Raw genomic sequence first — 19373 nt, 5'->3', positions numbered from 1 at the left:
CATTCCTGTTTGCTGTCAATCCCTACCTTAACCCTCATGCAAATAAAAACTTGAAGAACTTGATAACTGGGGTTAAGTTTTTTCTCAGTCAGAAACATTTTCTTATGTCTCATGCAAATCATAAACTAGTCCATTGCAGAGTCCCACGTGAGAGAATAGTTAATAGCAGCACAGGACTGAAGAAGCAGAGAGTGTGGCTTTAAGATCAGGGTGTTGGCAGATACGAAATGTAGAAGAATAAAGGGTAGAAAAGATTTCTTAGGTTGTGGGACGGTGATGGAGTGACAGATGTGGCATAACTTTTAGTTTGAAAAGAACTATGATCTAGTTGCAAGAGATGAAAATAAACTATTCCTTGATGTTCTATAGGCAGAAAAGATGGAGCTAGAAAATGGCACGATGGTGAAAGAATTCATCCTTCTTGGTCTCACCCAGTCTCGAGATATTCAGCTCCTGGTCTTTGTCCTAGTTTTAATTTTCTATCTCATCATCCTTCCTGGAAATTTCCTCATCATCCTCACCATCAGATCAGACCCTGGTCTCACAGCCCCCCTCTACTTCTTTCTGGGCAACTTGGCTTTCCTGGATGCATCCTACTCCTTCATTGTGGCTCCCAGGATGCTGGTGGACTTCCTCTCTGAGAAGAAGGTAATCTCCTACAGGGGCTGCATCACTCAGCTCTTTTTCTTGCACTTCCTTGGAGGAGGGGAAGGGTTACTCCTTGTTGTGATGGCCTTTGACCGCTATATCGCCATCTGTCGGCCTTTACACTATTCCACAGTCATGAACCCTAGAGCCTGCTATGCCTTGCTGTTGGCCCTGTGGCTTGGAGGCTTTGTCCACTCCATTATCCAGGTGGCCCTCATCCTCCACTTGCCCTTCTGTGGCCCAAACCAACTGGATAACTTCTTCTGTGATGTGCCACAGGTCATCAAGCTGGCCTGCACAGACACCTTCGTGGTGGAGCTTCTAATGGTCTTCAACAGTGGCCTGCTCACCCTCCTGTGCTTCCTGGGGCTTTTGTCTTCCTATGCAGTCATCCTTTGCCATGTACATGGGTCTGCTTGTGAAGGGAAGAGCAAAGCACTGTCCACATGCACCACTCATATCATTATTATACTTCTCATGTTTGGACCTGCCATCTTCATCTATACTCGCCCCTTCAGGGCCTTACCAGTGGACAAGGTAGTTTCCTTCTTCCACACAGTGATCTTTCCATTGATGAATCCTGTGATTTATACCCTTCGCAACCAGGAAGTGAAATCCTCCATGAGGAGGTTACTGAGTCGGCATGTTGTCTGCTGAATAGATTTTATAAAAAGTCAAGAAGAGGGAATTCTTGCTATAAATCATACATTCATTAACAAATACTATTTTACTGAGTACCTCCCATTTGTCAGGTACTATTGTGGGCAATGAGGGAGAGTTATACATAATTAGGGAATAAGCTTGGTATGCCTAAAGAATATAAAACAAACACCTGAATGGTTGGAACATGATGAATACTTATGAGAGATTTAAGGGTTAAATTTTATGTGACTGTAAGGGTCAAATCACTAAGGTCTATTAGGCTGAAATAAGGAATTTTATTTTATTCTAAATACTGTAAAAAATACATGTTAACATTTTAAGCAAGAGAGTCACTCATCCACAATTGTGTCTTCTGTGGTTTAGAGCAACATCAGGATTCTGGGCAGAGATCAATAAGTTGCAAAACTCCATTAAGAGCTAAATGCTATTCTGCAGACTTGTTTTGAAAAAAATCTCTCTCTCCCCCCCTGTCCTCTTTCTCTATATATGATTCTCTCTAATATATATATTTGTTTACTTTACCCCCCCCATTTGCTTAATGGATATGAAAGGAAGGTAATTGGTTTCATAGAAAAATGTCATGAAATTATTTCATCTGACTTTTTCAGAGCTTCGTGATTATTACTAATGGGTTTTTACAAATCCTCCCTTTATGTTAAACCTTGCCCTCAGTTGATTTTACTCATTATGATAATGATAATTATTTGCTACTATAGATCTGTTGGAGATTACATAAATTACTTTATTATTTTAAATGCAATAGGTTTAATGTGGGAAATTAGGTACTTGCAAAATCTTTGAAGGGATAGAATACTATTTTCTATGCTGGGAATCCAGACATGATTGCCAGAAAAACAGTAAAAAACTAACCTGCCAAGTGATCTATCCCTACAATAATCAGGAGATGGGGAACCAAGAAGCTATTTTGCCAATTCTTGACTGAAGGACTATATCTAAATTAGCCATGGTCTGGGAACAGGAGGATGATACAGAATACCTTTAATGTTATCACCTCTCCAATTAATTTTTTCTAAGTTCAAGTTTTACATAAGTACATTTGATAGTCAGAATTTGGAACCCTAGATACAAAGGTTCTAGAAGAACCTGTTTATATGTTCTCAGCTTTATAAGAAAACAATAAAACAATGCCAAAAATGGTAAAATGTAGGATAATAGTATTACAGTCTTGGAAGTGTGAAAGGCCACTGAAGTAGGATATAAAAATAGTAAATGGAAAGAAAAAATTATATTTTACATAGTAAAAAATATGTATGTGTAGGCAAAAGTTAAAAAAAACTGATGAAAATCCATTTACCACATATATATGGGCAGATTATTTTCTCAACAATTATAGAGGCTTGCATGAACATTGAATTGAGTGTTTCCTCCCTATCCCAGGATTGTACAAGGGAGTACCTATGCATAAAAATTAAAATAAAAAAGCTGTTAACTAAAAATTAATAAAAATGATAAAAGATTAATTCACTAATACATAAGGAATTTCAATAAATGAATGTGAAATAGATCATACCCAGAAGGAAACTAGAAATGGGCAATTGAAACCAACAAAGTTAACAAAGGAAAAAATGGAAAAGCTTATCAACATAATTTTATTCTCAAAAACAAATGATGAGAATACAGACTACTGATTCTGGTTAGCTTGTAGAAGAATGTTGCTCATGTACTATCAACAAAAAGAAAAGTGCAGAAATAAAATTATACTTTTCTCTGAGGCTAAAAAAAGAGTGGATGAAGCAAGGAAACCTTATTACAGAGATCCAGAAAGGGACAAAGTCCATCTAAGACAAGCAGAGAGCTATGGCAGCTTTCATATTTGTGGGCAAGTACCTGGTCTGGATATGGACACATGGAGGAGTGATCGTGCCATAGATTGAGATATTTGATAGAGATGAGTAAAAAGCTCTAAGCTATTGACAGTCTAGAAGCTGAAAAAGCCCCAAACACAAAAATAAATAGCTTACTTTTATAAATTTCTCCCACTACCCCCACTGACACCTATACCAGTAATTTGCTCAGAAAAGGGGCAGTGGAGGAAGAAATAAAAATTATAGGGGATTTGAACATTTTTAGCTATTATTGTAGTGCTTGGGTGTCTATAGAGTTGAATCCTAAAGGAAACAAAAATATCTGAATTGTGGCTCAAACTCCTCCCAGCTCCAAGTATCACCAGGATAAAAGATCTTGGTGGCAGTTGGCAGATGTTGGAGGTAAAACTAATTTGAGCTGAATTTAGTTTAATTAAAGATGATTCCAAGTCTTAGCTCGACTAGACCTTTGAAAGAATATGAATGATCATATCCTCATTCTAACTTGTGGACAGAGGAAAAGGATTGAAGTTTCTAAAGAACTAAGCAAAATAATATTAAATACTCTTCATCTTCCATTGAATTTTTACAGGAAGTTTTGGGACTACCATTTAAAAATTAGGAGCTATGCCACGAAAATAGGGAAGAGTATGTCTAATAGAAAAATATTGATATATAAAACCACATGATGTAATTATCAGACAAAAACTTTAGAAAAAACTATTATAAGTATGTAAAATAAGTAATAAATGGATAACTAGATGAGGATTTTAGGAGAGAAATGTAAATTCTAAATGTAAATGGATATGCTAGAACTGAAAACAACAATATTTGAAATTAAAAGAAATTCCTTAGATAAGCTGAATGAACAGCATTGTGGACAATGCAGACAAAATGCTAATGATTGTTAGGATAGGTTTTTAGAAACAACCCAAACTGAAGTACAGAAATAAAAGACTAAAAGTATTAATAGTGTTAATATACTATGGGGACAATAACAAATAGTAAAATATATGTGTAATTGGGATTCCAGATGAGGAGAGAGAGAATGGGACAGGAAAAGAAGTAACTTCCAAGAATTCATATCCAAGAAACTTGGCAAAATCCAAGCAGTATAAATACAAATAAGACCACAGTGTAACAGATGCTAACCGAATATGAAAGGAACATTTTAAAAGCAACAGAGGAAAAAAGACACTTCAGGGGAGCGACAAGAATGGTGGTTGACCTTTTATCAGAAACCATGGACACCATGTCAGTGAAATGGGATTTTTAAAGTTCTCAAAGAAAAACAGTTAAGCTAGAATTCCATATCTAATGAAAATAAACCTCAAAAAGAAAAGTGTAACAGGCATTTAATATTCATAAAAGCTGAGAGAGAATGTGTTGGCAGTAGACCCACACAGAAAGTCATATTAAAGGAAAATTCTTCATGTTAACAGGAAAACATGTCAGATGGAAACTGGAATTAATGAGGAATAAAAAGATCTGGAAATGGTAAAAAAAAAAGGTGTATAAATATGGCAAGGAGTATTTTTACTTTGTATTATTTACTTTATAATTAACTGCTTTAAAATAATAAAGTACTATGGGGCTTATAACTTATTTAGAAGTAAAATATATGATAACAATAGCACAGAGGACCTAAGGAAAGATAAAAGATTTATATATGTTTTTGTAAATTACTTATACTCTTCATGAAGTATCCTTGAATAATAATTTGAAGTGACTGGTAAGCTATAGATGAATATTGTAATCACTAGAGCATCCACATATTTAAAAATAATACAAAGAGATTTAATTAGATAACCTTTACAGGAAAGAAAATGGAATATAAAAAACATTCACTACAAAAGAAGGAAGGAAGGAAGTGCAAAGGAATGAAGAGGAATGGGGCAAACAGAAAACAAGTACCAATGAACTCAAAGATCAACAATATTAAATATAAATGGACCAAACATGCCAGTTAAAAAAAAGAGCAAGATTCAAGTATATACTGTTTGTAAGATATCAGTTCTTAAATATAAAGACCCAGATATATTTTAAGTATAAGGGTGGAGAATGATATGCCATATGTGATGTTTAATTTTATATATCAACTGGCTGTGGGGTCCCCAGATTAAATATTATTGCTGGTGTGTCTGTGAGAGTGTTAGTATGAGCTTAGTTAGTATGAGTATTTGTATTGGTGGACTCAGTAAAGTAGATTACCCTTCCCAATGTGGGTGGGCATCATTTAATCTATTGAGGGCCTGAATAGAAAAAAAGGCAGAAGGAGGAATTTGCTTCTTATTTCTTTCTTCACTGATTGAGCTGGGATATTTCATTTCATCTCTTTTAGTCCTTGGACTGGAATTTATACCATCAGCTCTCCTGGTTCTCAGGCCTTTGAACTTGGACTAAATGACACCTCTGGCTTTCCTGGGTCTTCATTTAGGAGAGGACAGATTGTAGGACTTCTCCAGTTCCATAGTCACATGAACCAATTCATTATAATAAACCTCTCTCTCTCTAATATGTATCTATGTATCCTACTATTCTGCTTGTCTGGAAAACCCTAATACACCCTGCAAACCTTAATCACTTCATGGTATAGCTGTATTAATAACAAAGTAAACTTCAAGGACCCAGAGGTATTATTAGGTATTTATAAAAGAATTTCATAGCAATAAAAATTTCAATTCATCAAGACATAACAATCATAATGTGATTCCTCTAGCAATAGAACTTAAAAATGTATGCACTAATACAGACATATATAAATAAATAAATGGAGAACCCAAAGGCATAGATTGAGATTTTAATAACTGTCTTTGAAAGTTGATAGAACATCTGATAAAAAATCAGTAGGGGTATACAAGAGTTGAACGCTAGAGACAAACTTAACCTAGTTGCTGTTTATAGAGTATTGCACCCAACAATGAGGAATACACATTCTTTTCATGAGGCATTTGCCAAGTAGACCATATGCTGGCCTATAAAAAAACTCAGTATATTGCATACAAAATGTATTCTCTGACCACACTGGAATTGAATTAGAAATAATTAAGAAAAAACTATGTACATTTCTGAATTAAGACGCAGACACTTCTAAATAACCCAATGTGTACAAGAAGAAATTAGAGGATATTAGAAAATACTTTCCTTTTCATACTCTGGTTTTTTTTAAAAGAGTTTGTGTAGAATCAGTATTATTTCTTCAATAAATGGTGGATTTCATTAGAGGAGGCATCTGGGTCTGAAGTTTTCTTCATGGGAAGATTTTTAAGTACAAGCTGAATTTCTTTAATAGATACATAGCTATTCATCTATTTCTTCTCGAAATAGTTAGTAGTTTTAGTAGTTAGGCCTTTAACTTTAGTAGTTAGGCCTTTAGAATTTTGTGCATTGAACTGGTTATTAAATCCATTGGCATAAATTGCTCATAATGTTTCCTTAATATTTTTAACTTTTATCATATCTACATTGATTGTCCCTCTTTAATTCCTGATATTGATATTTTTGTAATTTCTTTCTTTTTCTTGACTATTCTGACTAAAGTTTTATCAATTTGGTTGTTCTTTATAAAGAGCTAGCTTCTGGTTTTATTTATTTTTCTCTATTATTTTTCTCAATTTCTTATATTTCTTCTCATGTCTATGTTATTGCATTCCTTCTTCCTTGTTTGGATTTCATTTCCTATTCTTTTTCTAAAGGTGAAGATTAGACTATTGATTCAAACCCTTTGTTATAAACCCTTTAAATATATTCAGTTGATTCTACACATTTCTAAGCACTGCTTTATATTTTGCATACGTTTATATGTTGTGTTTTCATTTTCATTGAATTAAAAATACTTTCTAATGTCCAGTTTGACTTTCTTACTCATGGGTTATTTAGAGTATATTTTTACCCTGAATATTTGGGAATGAGCCTGATACATTTCTAGTTTAGTTTCATTGTGGTCCAAGATTATATTTAATATGATTTCAATTTAAAAATGTGTTGAAATTTGCTTTATATCCTAGAATAAAATCTGTTGGATTAAGACCTACCATGTTGAATGCCATAATAAGTTCTGAATTTTATTTTGTTTAAAATTTTTTTAACATTTATTATTTTGTTGAGAAAGAGAGTGTGAGCAAGAGAGAGGCAGACACAGAGGGAGACATAGAAACAGGCTCCAGGCTCTGAGCTCTCAGCACAGATACTGATGCGGGGCTTGAACCCACGAACAGTGAGATCACGACCTGAGCTAAAGTCGTTGGCTTAACCAGCTGAGCCCCCTAGGCACACTACTGAGTTCTAAATTTTAAATTTAAGAGTATACTTTTGAAAAATGAACTTAGTCTGATCAATGTAGCTACAGAATACATATAAACAACATACTGAGAAGTTGTAAATTTCCTCAAGTCAGCTAGATATATTTTTTACATACAGGGTAAAACAGCAGCCTCTTGGGTATTTCCTGAATTTCCTTTTGCTCAATTGTAAACTTAATCAAATATAATCACTCTAAGCAATTACCTTGTTTTTCCAATCTTATCTCTTACTATATTTCTGCACATACACAGTTTTGATTCTTTGATGCCTTTGCACATTCTGTCTTCTCCTTTTCCCACTTTCTGGTGAATATTTCAATCAAGACTCAGCCATAATGTTTCTTCCTTCTTGAAACATTTCTAATGCTCCACGTTGTGTTCACTTCTGTTTGCTCTTGTGATACTCTAAGTACAGTTATGTTATAAAACATCTCAAGATTATTTAAATGTTATGTATATTATTCACAATTTTCTGCTTGCCTTGAAGTTAATGTTTGTCTTATTAATTTTTGTATTTCATCTCTTGGCACAATGACTCACTCTGGTAGACTTTCAATAATGGTTGATAAGAGAATGAGTAATAGAATACATTATTTTTTTTACTGCAAAAAGCAGAATTGGAAATTTTGAAATAGGAGATAATATAGAGTTTTATATTATGTGATTATGTTAATAATAATTTAAAACATGATTGTGGTAGAAAGGAATCGATGAGAAATATACACAATAGGAAAAAGGTCAGAGAATATATATAATATTTTGAAATGTATTTTCCACAATTTTCAACGTGTATAAGCTTAAAAATTCTAGAACTTATATTATACATGATATATATTATATACTTACATTACATATATAATTTTATACATTATATAAATAACATATATTATATAAATATATAATTTTTATATATGGGATGTTTTTATGTTTTATACATGGGATGTTTTTATGTTTTATATATGGGATGTTTATCACATTTGTTTATTAATAGGGAGAAAAGAATATACAATCCATTTGCTTATTTATGCATAATGGTTTGGGGAAGATACAGAGAGAATAATAGCTATTTCCTACTCTGAATTGTGTGTTGGGGGGGAATATAGATAGGGGACAAAGATGGGAAGGAATCATCTTTGTGTATAATTTTTTCACTATCTTGGCATCCTGGCCTGTTTTCTATTCCTCAGCACACCAGATCTTTTCTTTTCTTCTCTTTTCTCTTTTTTCTCTTTTCTCTTTTCTTCCCTTCCCTTTTCCCTTCCCTTTTCCCTTCCCTTTTCCCTTTCCTTTTCCCTTCCCTTTTCCCTTTCCTTTCCTTTCCTTTCCGTGTATTTGTTTATTTTGAGCGAGACAGCATGAGTGGGGGAAGGGCAGAGAAAGAGGCAATAAGAGAGAATCCCAGTAGGCTCCACACCATCAGAGAGGAGCCCTATGTGAGGCTTGAACCCACGAATCATGAGACCTGAGCAGAAATCAAGAGTCAGATGCTTAACCCACTGAGCCACACAGGTGTTCCCAGATCTTTCTTTTTGGTGGCTTCTTTCTAGAATGGCTTCTTTTAGACATTCAGAACTCACTCTTTTGAAACTGCCTCAGAAAGACCTTCCCTGACCACCACTCCATCTAAAATAGCAGTCTTTTTCTCCAACACACTGTTATATCTTCATTATAACATTCATTACTATCTGATGTTTTCTTTTCTGCTTGTTTATTGTCTGTCTCCCTGCATTAGAATGTAAAATTCCAAAGAACAGAGTTGTTGTTGGTCTTGTCCATACTGCATTGCTGACATTTAAAATACTACCTGGCTCATGGTAGACAGTAAGTGATTTTTGAATTTGGTGCAGAATCTAAGGGAGTGTCAAAAAACTCAGCAATAGAGATAAATAGTTCAGTATCTTAATATAAAAAAATGCCCCATTTTAGGTGGAAAAACAGTCTGAGAAAAGCGGTGTTATTTTCCAAAGCCATTGAACATTTATAGATTAGAGCCAGGATTATGTCCTTAGCTTTTGCTTTCTGCCTGTCAATCTTTTCACTATAATGGGCTATTTTCATGTATATGATTGTTTTTAATGTTTATTTTTGAGAGAGAGAAAGAACGAACGAATGCGGGCACAAGCTCGTGTGCACATGAGCAGGGGAGGGGCAGAGAGGGGCACACAGAATCCAAAGCAGGTTCAGGCTCTGAACTGTCAGCACAAAGCCCAAAGTAGGGTTCAAACTCAGGAACCATGAGATCAAGACCTGAGCTGAGGTGGGACACTTAACCAACTGAGCCACTCAGGTGCCCTGAAAAATATCACCTTTTTAAGTCTTTTGTGGCACGACTCTAACTTTTTCCAAGATGGGGCTGTTACTATACAATTATATATATAATTATCTTTACATTTATGTCTACTTTATTTTCCTGTCCTATATTTTGATCATTCTAAATTTCTCTTTATCTCTTTCTCTTTTTTCCTTTTTCTACTTTTCACACTGTGTTTTTGAGCTGCAAATAGATTAGGACAAATACATATCTGATTATGAATTATATTTAGTTTACAAAGAGTATATTCATTTTTTCAATTGTAAAGTTACTCATAAACTCAGATTTCCCTTTAAAGCAAAACAATAAAAAAATCAGATATAAAAAAAAGAAAATTAAGCTTCATTTAATTGCTCTGACCTTTAATTTTTTACTTTAATAATCTTCAATGGAAAAAAAAAGTTACTGATTTTTGTTTTTGCCGAGCAGAGTAAAAGTGAATAAACAACAAATACTGAGATCATGATAGATCTTTTCACATCCTATTTGGGAAGTCACTTTCCCTTGAGGAAATTGTCTATCTTACACCAAACAGTTCTTTTCTCTAAGAAGAATTATGCCTTCAAAGTCTTCATGAGCATTAATATTCTCTCCGCTTATGTCTTCATCACAGCAATGTGTTAAATCTTACAAGCTCATTACTGACTTAGCCACATTGTTTGCTTTCAGGGTCAGATCATGGCGATGCTAGAGAATGAGTAAAGCACTTGCCTTGAGTGCAAAAACTAAGGAAGTAACCAAAAAACTTACCAACTTTGTAATAAAGAATGTTTTAATTAATATTTTTAAAAAATCAAAATTAATTATAAAAATCCATCATGAACAAAATAAACACCAAACTTTAAAGACAGTATCAATAATAATGTCATGCTGGGCCATACTGGAATCTCATGGAAAAGGAAAAATCTGTAATTTTTATGTCTTTATTAAAAAATGTGATTATTCTGTTCATAATTTCACATTAACTTTTATTTTCAAAATACTGCACTAAGATATTACTTATCTTGATTATTAAAGTTTTTGGTACCCTGGTAAATTTTATGCCTAAGGCAAATACCTCACTTTCCTCACCCTCTCATCCTGGCCTTGCTTGCTTTCTTGATGTATATGTATGTATGTGTGTATGTGTATATCATGTATATGTATACATATTAATCTTTCATTTACATTTTTTTTGAATTCTAAAATAGAAATTGATTTTTCTTGATCTTTACTTTTGACCTAATAAATACGCTTCCAAATAGGGTTTATTATCTCATTCACTGATACGATTTTGGTTTTAAAATTCAGAATTTACCCAGTGTGGCATTATGTGATTCATTTAAAAATATTTACCTCTTACAGAGCTCTGGTATTTCCCCATGCCTGATTTAGTTGACATTCTAATAGCTCCCTCTGGAAATATTCAGTAGAGTTGTCGTAGTCTCAAGTGTCCAAAGCACTTTCTCCATTGCATCACAAAGAGTTAAAGGAGGTTTCAAAAGCTGTGTTCCATATGTGAGAACAAATATTTATGAACAATAAAAATGGTCAGTTAATGTTTTTAGCAAGAGAGGAAGGATGGCTACTCTGTGAGAATTACATAAAACCCTTGGAGACTCAAATTTCAGGGGCTGGGAGCAGTATTTGTATTTATAAGAAACAAGAAGGAAAGAACAACAGAAAAGGTATTACAGCTATTCTGCTCCATCTCCTGCCCTGGAATACAATGGAACAGAGGTCAGAGTTTCAGTAGGAATAGCAGAGGCAAAGGCCTAAATTCAGCAGAGTGGCATTTTCTACCGTCTCCTCTAATACATTTCCATTATCTCTTGATGCTTAGAATTTAATGGTGGACAAAAACTTTCATTCTCTTGTCATAGTTAAGTGAAATTATCAGTGACTTTCAGCAAATTGACATTTGATGTTAAAACCAAGGAGCATATAAATGACTGATGTGTTTTATTTTCCTTATGAAGAACAGATGGAAGGAAGGAAGATACAGAAAGTTAGGCTAAAGTCTTCAGGGGAAAAACTTAACAGATTTTATGATTTTTCAGATTAGCGCAGATATCTTAACTTCCATACTCAACATATTTGAGAGTTTCTTCTATTGTCTGTGGTTCCATTATTCATCAACATAGGGTAACTGAGAGAAAGCTTGTAAAACTGAGAAAAGCTTGATCTACAAATGACTTACACGAAGGCTTTATTGCACTTCCACAATTTCTTCTATTAATCAGATTTTTGCAGCTGTCACCCAGGGTTTACCCTGCAGTCATTGACAAAGGATCTCGTGGCAGTATGTCCACTCAGTAGAGCTACCTCGTAACATCTACAGATTTGCAGGGTTAGCTTTGGTTTAAACACACTGGAATAAGTTAATTATTATTATTATTATCTCCTTTGATCCTTATATCCCTGTCAGACAGGAGTCAACACATTATTCTATATGATAAATGAAAATTCAGCCTTCTGAAAGCTGGGTGACTTTCCTAGGGTAATACATTTAGTGAATTGCTGAGCCAACACTTACTCATTCTAAAAAGGTATTAGAATCTGGGGCGCCTGGGTGGCGCAGTCGGTTAAGCGTCCGACTTCAGCCAGGTCACGATCTCGCGGTCCGTGAGTTCGAGCTCCGCGTCAGGCTCTGGGCTGATGGCTCAGAGCCTGGAGCCTGTTTCCGATTCTGTGTCTCCCTCTCTCTCTGCCCCTCCCCCGTTCATGCTCTGTCTCTCTCTGTCCCAAAAATAAATGTTGAAAAAAAAAATTAAAAAAAAAAAAATAAAAAGGTATTAGAATCATATAAAAGGACTTCAAACCAAGGATATTTCTACATTATTTATTATTTCCTAAAAAGCTAGGGAATTTAGAAGTACTTTAATTTAACCATCTCATTTCATTGATGAGAGAATTTTCTGGCTGAAGACCAACACATTTGTTTAGTGCTTTATACGTCCATCATTAGCATCAGTATTAAATTTTTGATCATGTTCTTCAGCTTGATCCACATTTTTAAGGATATGTAGAACTTGTTAATTTATACTTAAATAATTTATAAGCTTCAATCAATATGCTGACAGACATTACACTCAAATTTTTGGAAACTTTGTTAAATATATTCATTAGAATGATATTAATGAAATTTACTTTTCAAAAAGGTAAAGTATCTCATTTTATCAAGTTCACTTATATGCAGTAAAAAAAATATATGAGGGAAATGGGAAGTATTAATGAGTGGTTCAGATTTAGTAAACTGTAAGGATACCATTCAAGAGAAAATGGTTAGTACTGAAAAGTGACTTACACATTTTATTTTGTAGACCAACTGTTTAGAATGGAAGATGATGGGAAGCATATGTATTGCTTGTTTTGTTTGAAAGGAAACAATATGGTTTTTGTTTCATATTTATATTAATTTTTACACTTGATCTTAGCCAAAAGGCCAAGAAGTGATTAATATTAATTTTTTAAAAGTTTATTTTGAAAGAGAGAGTACACATCAATGGAGGAGGGGCAGAGAAAGAGAGAGAAAGGAGAGAGATAATCCCAAGCAGACCCTGTGCTGTCAGCGCAGAGCCTGACATGGTTTGTAAGATGATGGCCTGAGCTGAAATCAAGGGTCAGATGCATAACCGACTGAGCCACCCAGGCACCCCTTGTTTTTAGATATAATGGCAAGAGAGGCATGGGATATAGTGGAGTGACAGTGAACAAGGGGACAAGCAGAGAGAGTGAAAAAATTTCAGAGAGAAGAGAACACGAATACATGATAGGGAGAAAGAAGAGAAAATGATACAGTGTTAGATTTATAGAAAGCCAGGTAAATAGGGAAAGAAAATTAGGAGAAAATGAGTTCAATAAATTAAAAGGGGAAAAGAAACCATAAACAAATTTATACAAATAAATTAGGAAAATGAAGACTTGGTGATGAGTGAAAGGGGAGAGAAGGAGAATAGAGGGAACATTAGGAAGGAAGCATGAGTAAATGTTTCAAAGAGATGGGGAAGTTAAGGCCCTTTGGTCTCTACACCTGGCTCCAGGGGCTGGTCGACCACTGTTGGCGCTCCAGGCCTGCACAGTTGGTTTCCACCTTAAAAATGAGGGCAGCCCTTCTCCCTTGCCTTCCTACTTCTATAATATATCATCATTGCCACAGTGAGAAGAACGTATGTATTAGCTGAAATGGCAAGGAAAATTGGAGATAGGGTGGTAAGGATTTAGATTTTTGATCCTTTTCCGACTAATTGGCTAAAATAGGATATTTTTATTCTGAAGAGGGCTGTAATTTGTAGATTTTGTCCAGAAATTTATTTTACTTAGAAAAATGCTCATCTCATAGTCTCTGCATCTATGCCAGCCACCATTTCAGAATCACAGGTACAGAAGGCACATATACGAAAATAGGTTATGGGATAAAAATGAATTACATATGTCAGGTAGTGTGTAATACCATATGTTTAGGTAATAGTTGAAAAACAGAGGTGAAAGACAGGAAAGAGGCTGAGTAGAAGAGCCTATAACCCTTAATCACAAAGACCTTCAGAAATCTTCTGATGTCTTAGAGATATATTTAAACACACATCACGAAATAATACACTCTGAGTGAGTTTGTGGGATGCAAAAAACCTAAGTAGAGGGTGGCTTTGACTTACATTCTTTGGTGTATTTTTATAGGAAAATTATGGAATGAATGTTGAGACAAATGGCTGCTGAAATGTTGAAAAGTTAAGAGGTGAGCAGAGAAGCTAATTTAGAGAGTCTACAAATTTTTTATTAAAATTATGTGTCTGTCCCACTTTCTGTGTGTGTGTGTGTGTGTGTGTGTGTGTGTGGTGTTTGTGTATATGTATATCATGTATATATACTGATCAATATACCAAAGTATGACTTTCATAAATTCCACCTGTGGTTGCAAGTAATACATGGAAACCTGTATATTATCCACTCTATTCAGCTCTGGAGATACTTAAAACAGATATTTTTAATGTTTTCTAAAATATGTACCTTAACAATGCACTGTATAGACATACTATTTTGTTTTTTGTTTTGTTTTGGGGTTTTTTTTTGGCTTCTCTATTTCTTCTTTCTTTCCCTCACTCTTCTGTCTTTCCTTTATAACTAATGACTCATTAGCATTTTTGGCACCCCATGTTCCACAGAACTTACTTAAAGCAACTATGCTATTTAGCATAAATAGCATAGGGGAGTACTGGCATATATTACATTTTTCTGTAGATGAGCAATTTTCAATCTTAGATCATTTCATACCCATAACAAAACATTTTTTGAACATGTGCTTTAAGTATATGCAATTTATTTATACAGTACATATATGCCTTGATACTAATTTATATTATACATATTAAAAAGTAGCATTTGAAAAGAATAAAATTAAAATATAATGACTGACTCAGAGAGAGAGAGAGATAGAGAGACAGAGAGGGGGAGAGGGGCAGAGAGTCAGGGAGAGAGAGAATCCCAAGCAGGTATCCCGCTGTCAGCATGGAGCCTGACACAGGGCTCCATCACAGTAACCATGAGATCAGGACCTGAGCCAAAATCAAGAGTCAAATGCTTAACCAACTAAACCACCCAGGTGCCCCAGGATGCCAGATTCTTAAAGTGGAGAGCAGTTCTATAGAAGCACATGATTGAATGGGAATAAGAGTTGTGGTATAAGAACAGTATTTTTGTTTGTTAGTTTGCTTGCTTTAAATCTGGAGTTAATGAAAGGTTTGGAGTTTACCCAGGATACTGGAGAGGGCTGAGACCTGTTTTTAGCTAATGTGATATATATGTCAAATATTTTTAGTTGGACAGGAATGAGGGTCTAGATAGAAGAAACAGTAATAACAATGAACTCTGCTTCTTGATGTACTGCAGACAGAGGAGATGGAAAATGACAACAGCACGGTGGTGAAAGAATTCATCCTTCTTGGTCTCACCCAGTCTCGAGATATTCAGCTCCTGGTCTTTGTCCTAGTTTTAATTTTCTATCTCATCATCCTTCCTGGAAATTTCCTCATCATCCTCACCATCAGATCAGACCCTGGTCTCACAGCCCCCCTCTACTTCTTTCTGGGCAACTTGGCTTTCCTGGATGCATCCTACTCCTTCATTGTGGCTCCCAGGATGCTGGTGGACTTCCTCTCTGAGAAGAAGGTAATCTCCTACAGGGGCTGCATCACTCAGCTCTTTTTCTTGCACTTCCTTGGAGGAGGGGAAGGGTTACTCCTTGTTGTGATGGCCTTTGACCGCTATATCGCCATCTGTCGGCCTTTACACTATTCCACAGTCATGAACCCTAGAGCCTGCTATGCCTTGCTGTTGGCCCTGTGGCTTGGAGGCTTTGTCCACTCCATTATCCAGGTGGCCCTCATCCTCCACTTGCCCTTCTGTGGCCCAAACCAACTGGATAACTTCTTCTGTGATGTGCCACAGGTCATCAAGCTGGCCTGCACAGACACCTTCGTGGTGGAGCTTCTAATGGTCTTCAACAGTGGCCTGATGACCCTCCTGTGCTTCCTGGGGCTTCTGGCCTCCTATGCAGTCATCCTCTGTCGTGTACATGGATCTTCCTCTGAGGGGAAGAGCAAGGCCGTATCCACATGCACCACCCATATCATCGTTATATTTCTTATGTTTGGGCCTGGCATCTTTATCTACACTCGCCCCTTCAGAGCCTTCCCAGCTGACAAGGTGGTTTCTCTCTTTCACACAGTGATCTTTCCTTTGCTGAATCCTGTGATTTATACACTTCGCAACCAGGAAGTAAAAGCTTCCATGAGGAGGCTGTTTAATCAGCACATAGCCTAATTAAAGGAAAAAGAAAAGAAAATCAAGACCAGAGAATTTCCTCTAAAGTAAACTTATCCATTTCCAAATACTGCATTTATTGAGCATTTTCATTTTTGTTGGTACTATTTTAGGCACTAGGAGAAAGAGTTATTAATGAAACAAGTAAAGTCACTGTTCTCCTTAAGGTACAATCTAGTGGAATAGACATTAAAGATAGAAACATGAACAGAATGGTTTCAGGAAGAGATACAGAAACTAAATAAAAAAGCAAAAGGATTGATAGATAATAGAAAGTGTGGAGTGAACATTATAAGTTCACTTTCCATCTTTAATCAAGGTGTTCTTCTGGATGTGACATTTTGGCTAATAACTAGATGAACTAAACGGTCAACCATGCAAACATCTGGAGGCAGAGCATTCTAGGCAGAGGGAACAGGTAGCACATAAACCTGAAGATTAGGTAATGAACTTGGTGTATTTGAAGAATACAACAAAGTTCAAATTGAGGTATAATAAGTGAATGTGAAAATGATTAGAGTTGGAGGTAGTGTTCAACACACCTGAGTCTATGAAGTGAATATAAAGAGGTTCTTTTTGGTATTTTTTTTGTAATTATAATAAGAAACCATTCTAAGGCTTTAAGCAGCAGAATGATTTCTCATATGCAGTTTTATAAATGTCTTAGGGCTGTAAACTCAAGATTCTGTGCAGATATCAAGAGTTGAAAAATTATCAAGAGGGATTATATTTTGAAAAAAATTAAACTGCCAACTTTTTTTTTCTAAATTAGATGAAGGCAAAACAATTTAAAAAATTCTTGAGTAGAGTTGACACACAATATTAAATTAGTTTTATGTGTACAACATAGTGATTCAATACATCTGTATATTATGCCATCCTCAATACAAGTGTAGCTACTGTCACCACACAACACTATTACAAACTGTTGACTATATTCCCTATCCCGTACTTATTATTCCCTTGACTTTTCATTCCATAGCTGGAAACCTGTATCTCCCACTCCTTTTCACCCATTTTCTCCATCCTGCCACCGATCAGTTTGTTCTCTATATGTATAGGTCATTCTGTGTTTTGTTTCTTTGTTTATTCATTTGTTTTTAGTTTCCACATACAAGTGAAATCATACTGTATTTGTCCTTTTTTTTTCTTAAGTTTTTATTTAAATTCCAGTTAACATGCAGTGTAATATACAATACAGTGATTCAACACTTCCATATAACACCCGGCGCTCATCACAGCAAGTGCGCTCCTTAATCCCCATCATCTATTTAACCCATCCCTCTAACCCAACTTTCCTTTTGGTAACCATCAGTTTGTTCTCTATAATTAAGAGTCTGTTTCTTGATTTACCTCTCTCTCATTCGCCCCCCCTTTACTTGCTTGTTTTGTTTATTCCACATGAGTGAAATCATATGGTATTTGTCTCTCTGGCTTATTTACCCAAAGAATACAAAAATACTATATCAAAGGGATACATGCACCTGATGTTTATAGCAGCATGATCAATAGTTAAATTATGGAAAGAGACCAAATGTCCATTGGCTGATGAATGGATGAAGAAGATGTGGTGTGTATGTATGTGTGTGTGTGTGTGTGTGTGTGTACATACATATACATACACACCACACAATGCAATATTACTCAACCATAAAAAAGAATTAAATCTTGCAATTTACAATGACCTGGATGGACCTAGAGTGTATTATGCTAAGTGAAATAAGTCTGTTTCACTTAAAATACACTCTAGGTCCATTTATGTTGTCACAAATGGCAAGATCTTATCCTTCTTTATGGCTATATTATATACACACACACTATATATTATATTCATAGCGTTACATATATATAACATATGTATATGTTACACATACATACATTATGCAATATATATATGCATATTATATATGCACATATATGCATATACATATTATATATATATATATATTTATATATATATATATATATATAATGTGTGTGTGTGTACCACATCTTCTTTATACATTCATCTATCAAAGGGTACTTCGGTTGCTTCCATATCTTGGCTATTATACATAATGCTGCAATAAACATAGGGGTTCACGTATCTTTTCAAATTAGAGTTTTCACTTTCTTTGGTTAAATACCTAGTAGTCAAATTACTGGGTCATATGGTAATTCTATTTTTAATTTTTTGAAGGACCTCTGTAGTGTTTTCCATAGTAGCGATATCAATTTGCATTCCTACAAACAGTGCATGAGGGTTCCTTTTTCTCTTCATTAAAACTTAGTATTTCTTTTCTTTTTCATTCTAGCCATTTTGACAGGGGTGAGGTGATATCTCATTGTGATTCTTACTTGGATTTCCTTGGTGATTGGTGTGATATTAAGCATCTCTTCATGTGTCTGTCATCCATCTGTCTTCTTTAGAAAAATGTCTATTTAAGTCCTCTCCCAATTTTTAAATTTGATTATTTGGGGCTTTTTTGGTGTTGAATAAGTTCTTTATATATTTTGGATACTAATTCTTATCAGATATGTCATTTGCAAATACTTTCTTCCATTCAGTAAGTTGCTTTTTTGTTTTGCTGATGGTTTCCTTCACTGTGCTAAAACTTATTTGTTTATAATAGTTTATAATAGTTTAAATAGTTTATATTTGTTTCCCTGGCTTATGGAGACATAGCTGGAAAAACATTGCTACAGACAATGTGGAATAGATTACTGCCTATGTTCTCTCCTAGTAGTTTTATGGTTTCAAGTCTCATATGTAGATCTTTAATCCACTTGATTTTATTTTTGTTTATGGTGTAAAAAAAGTGGTCTAGTTTTTTTTTTTTTTTGCAA

General features: G+C 34.9%; 2 protein-coding genes across 2 annotated transcripts; both read left to right on the top strand.

Moving 5' to 3' along the window:
* The first annotated feature begins 375 nt into the window (after positions 1–375).
* Positions 376–1305, top strand: LOC125168593 (olfactory receptor 4N4C). The gene has a single exon (XM_047863736.1). It carries the CDS (start codon positions 379–381, stop codon positions 1303–1305), a length of 927 nt encoding a protein of 308 aa, XP_047719692.1. The 5' UTR covers positions 376–378.
* A 14315-nt stretch (positions 1306–15620) lies between these two features.
* On the top strand, positions 15621–16547 carry LOC125168602 (olfactory receptor 4N2). The gene has a single exon (XM_047863754.1). It carries the CDS (start codon positions 15624–15626, stop codon positions 16545–16547), a length of 924 nt encoding a protein of 307 aa, XP_047719710.1. The 5' UTR covers positions 15621–15623.
* The last annotated feature ends 2826 nt before the right edge of the window (positions 16548–19373 follow it).

The sequence above is a fragment of the Prionailurus viverrinus genome, chromosome B3 (assembly GCF_022837055.1).
Source record: "Prionailurus viverrinus isolate Anna chromosome B3, UM_Priviv_1.0, whole genome shotgun sequence".
NCBI lineage: Eukaryota > Metazoa > Chordata > Mammalia > Carnivora > Felidae > Prionailurus > Prionailurus viverrinus.
Note: the sequence above shows the minus strand (reverse complement) of the source record. Positions and strands in the feature narration are given on the sequence as shown.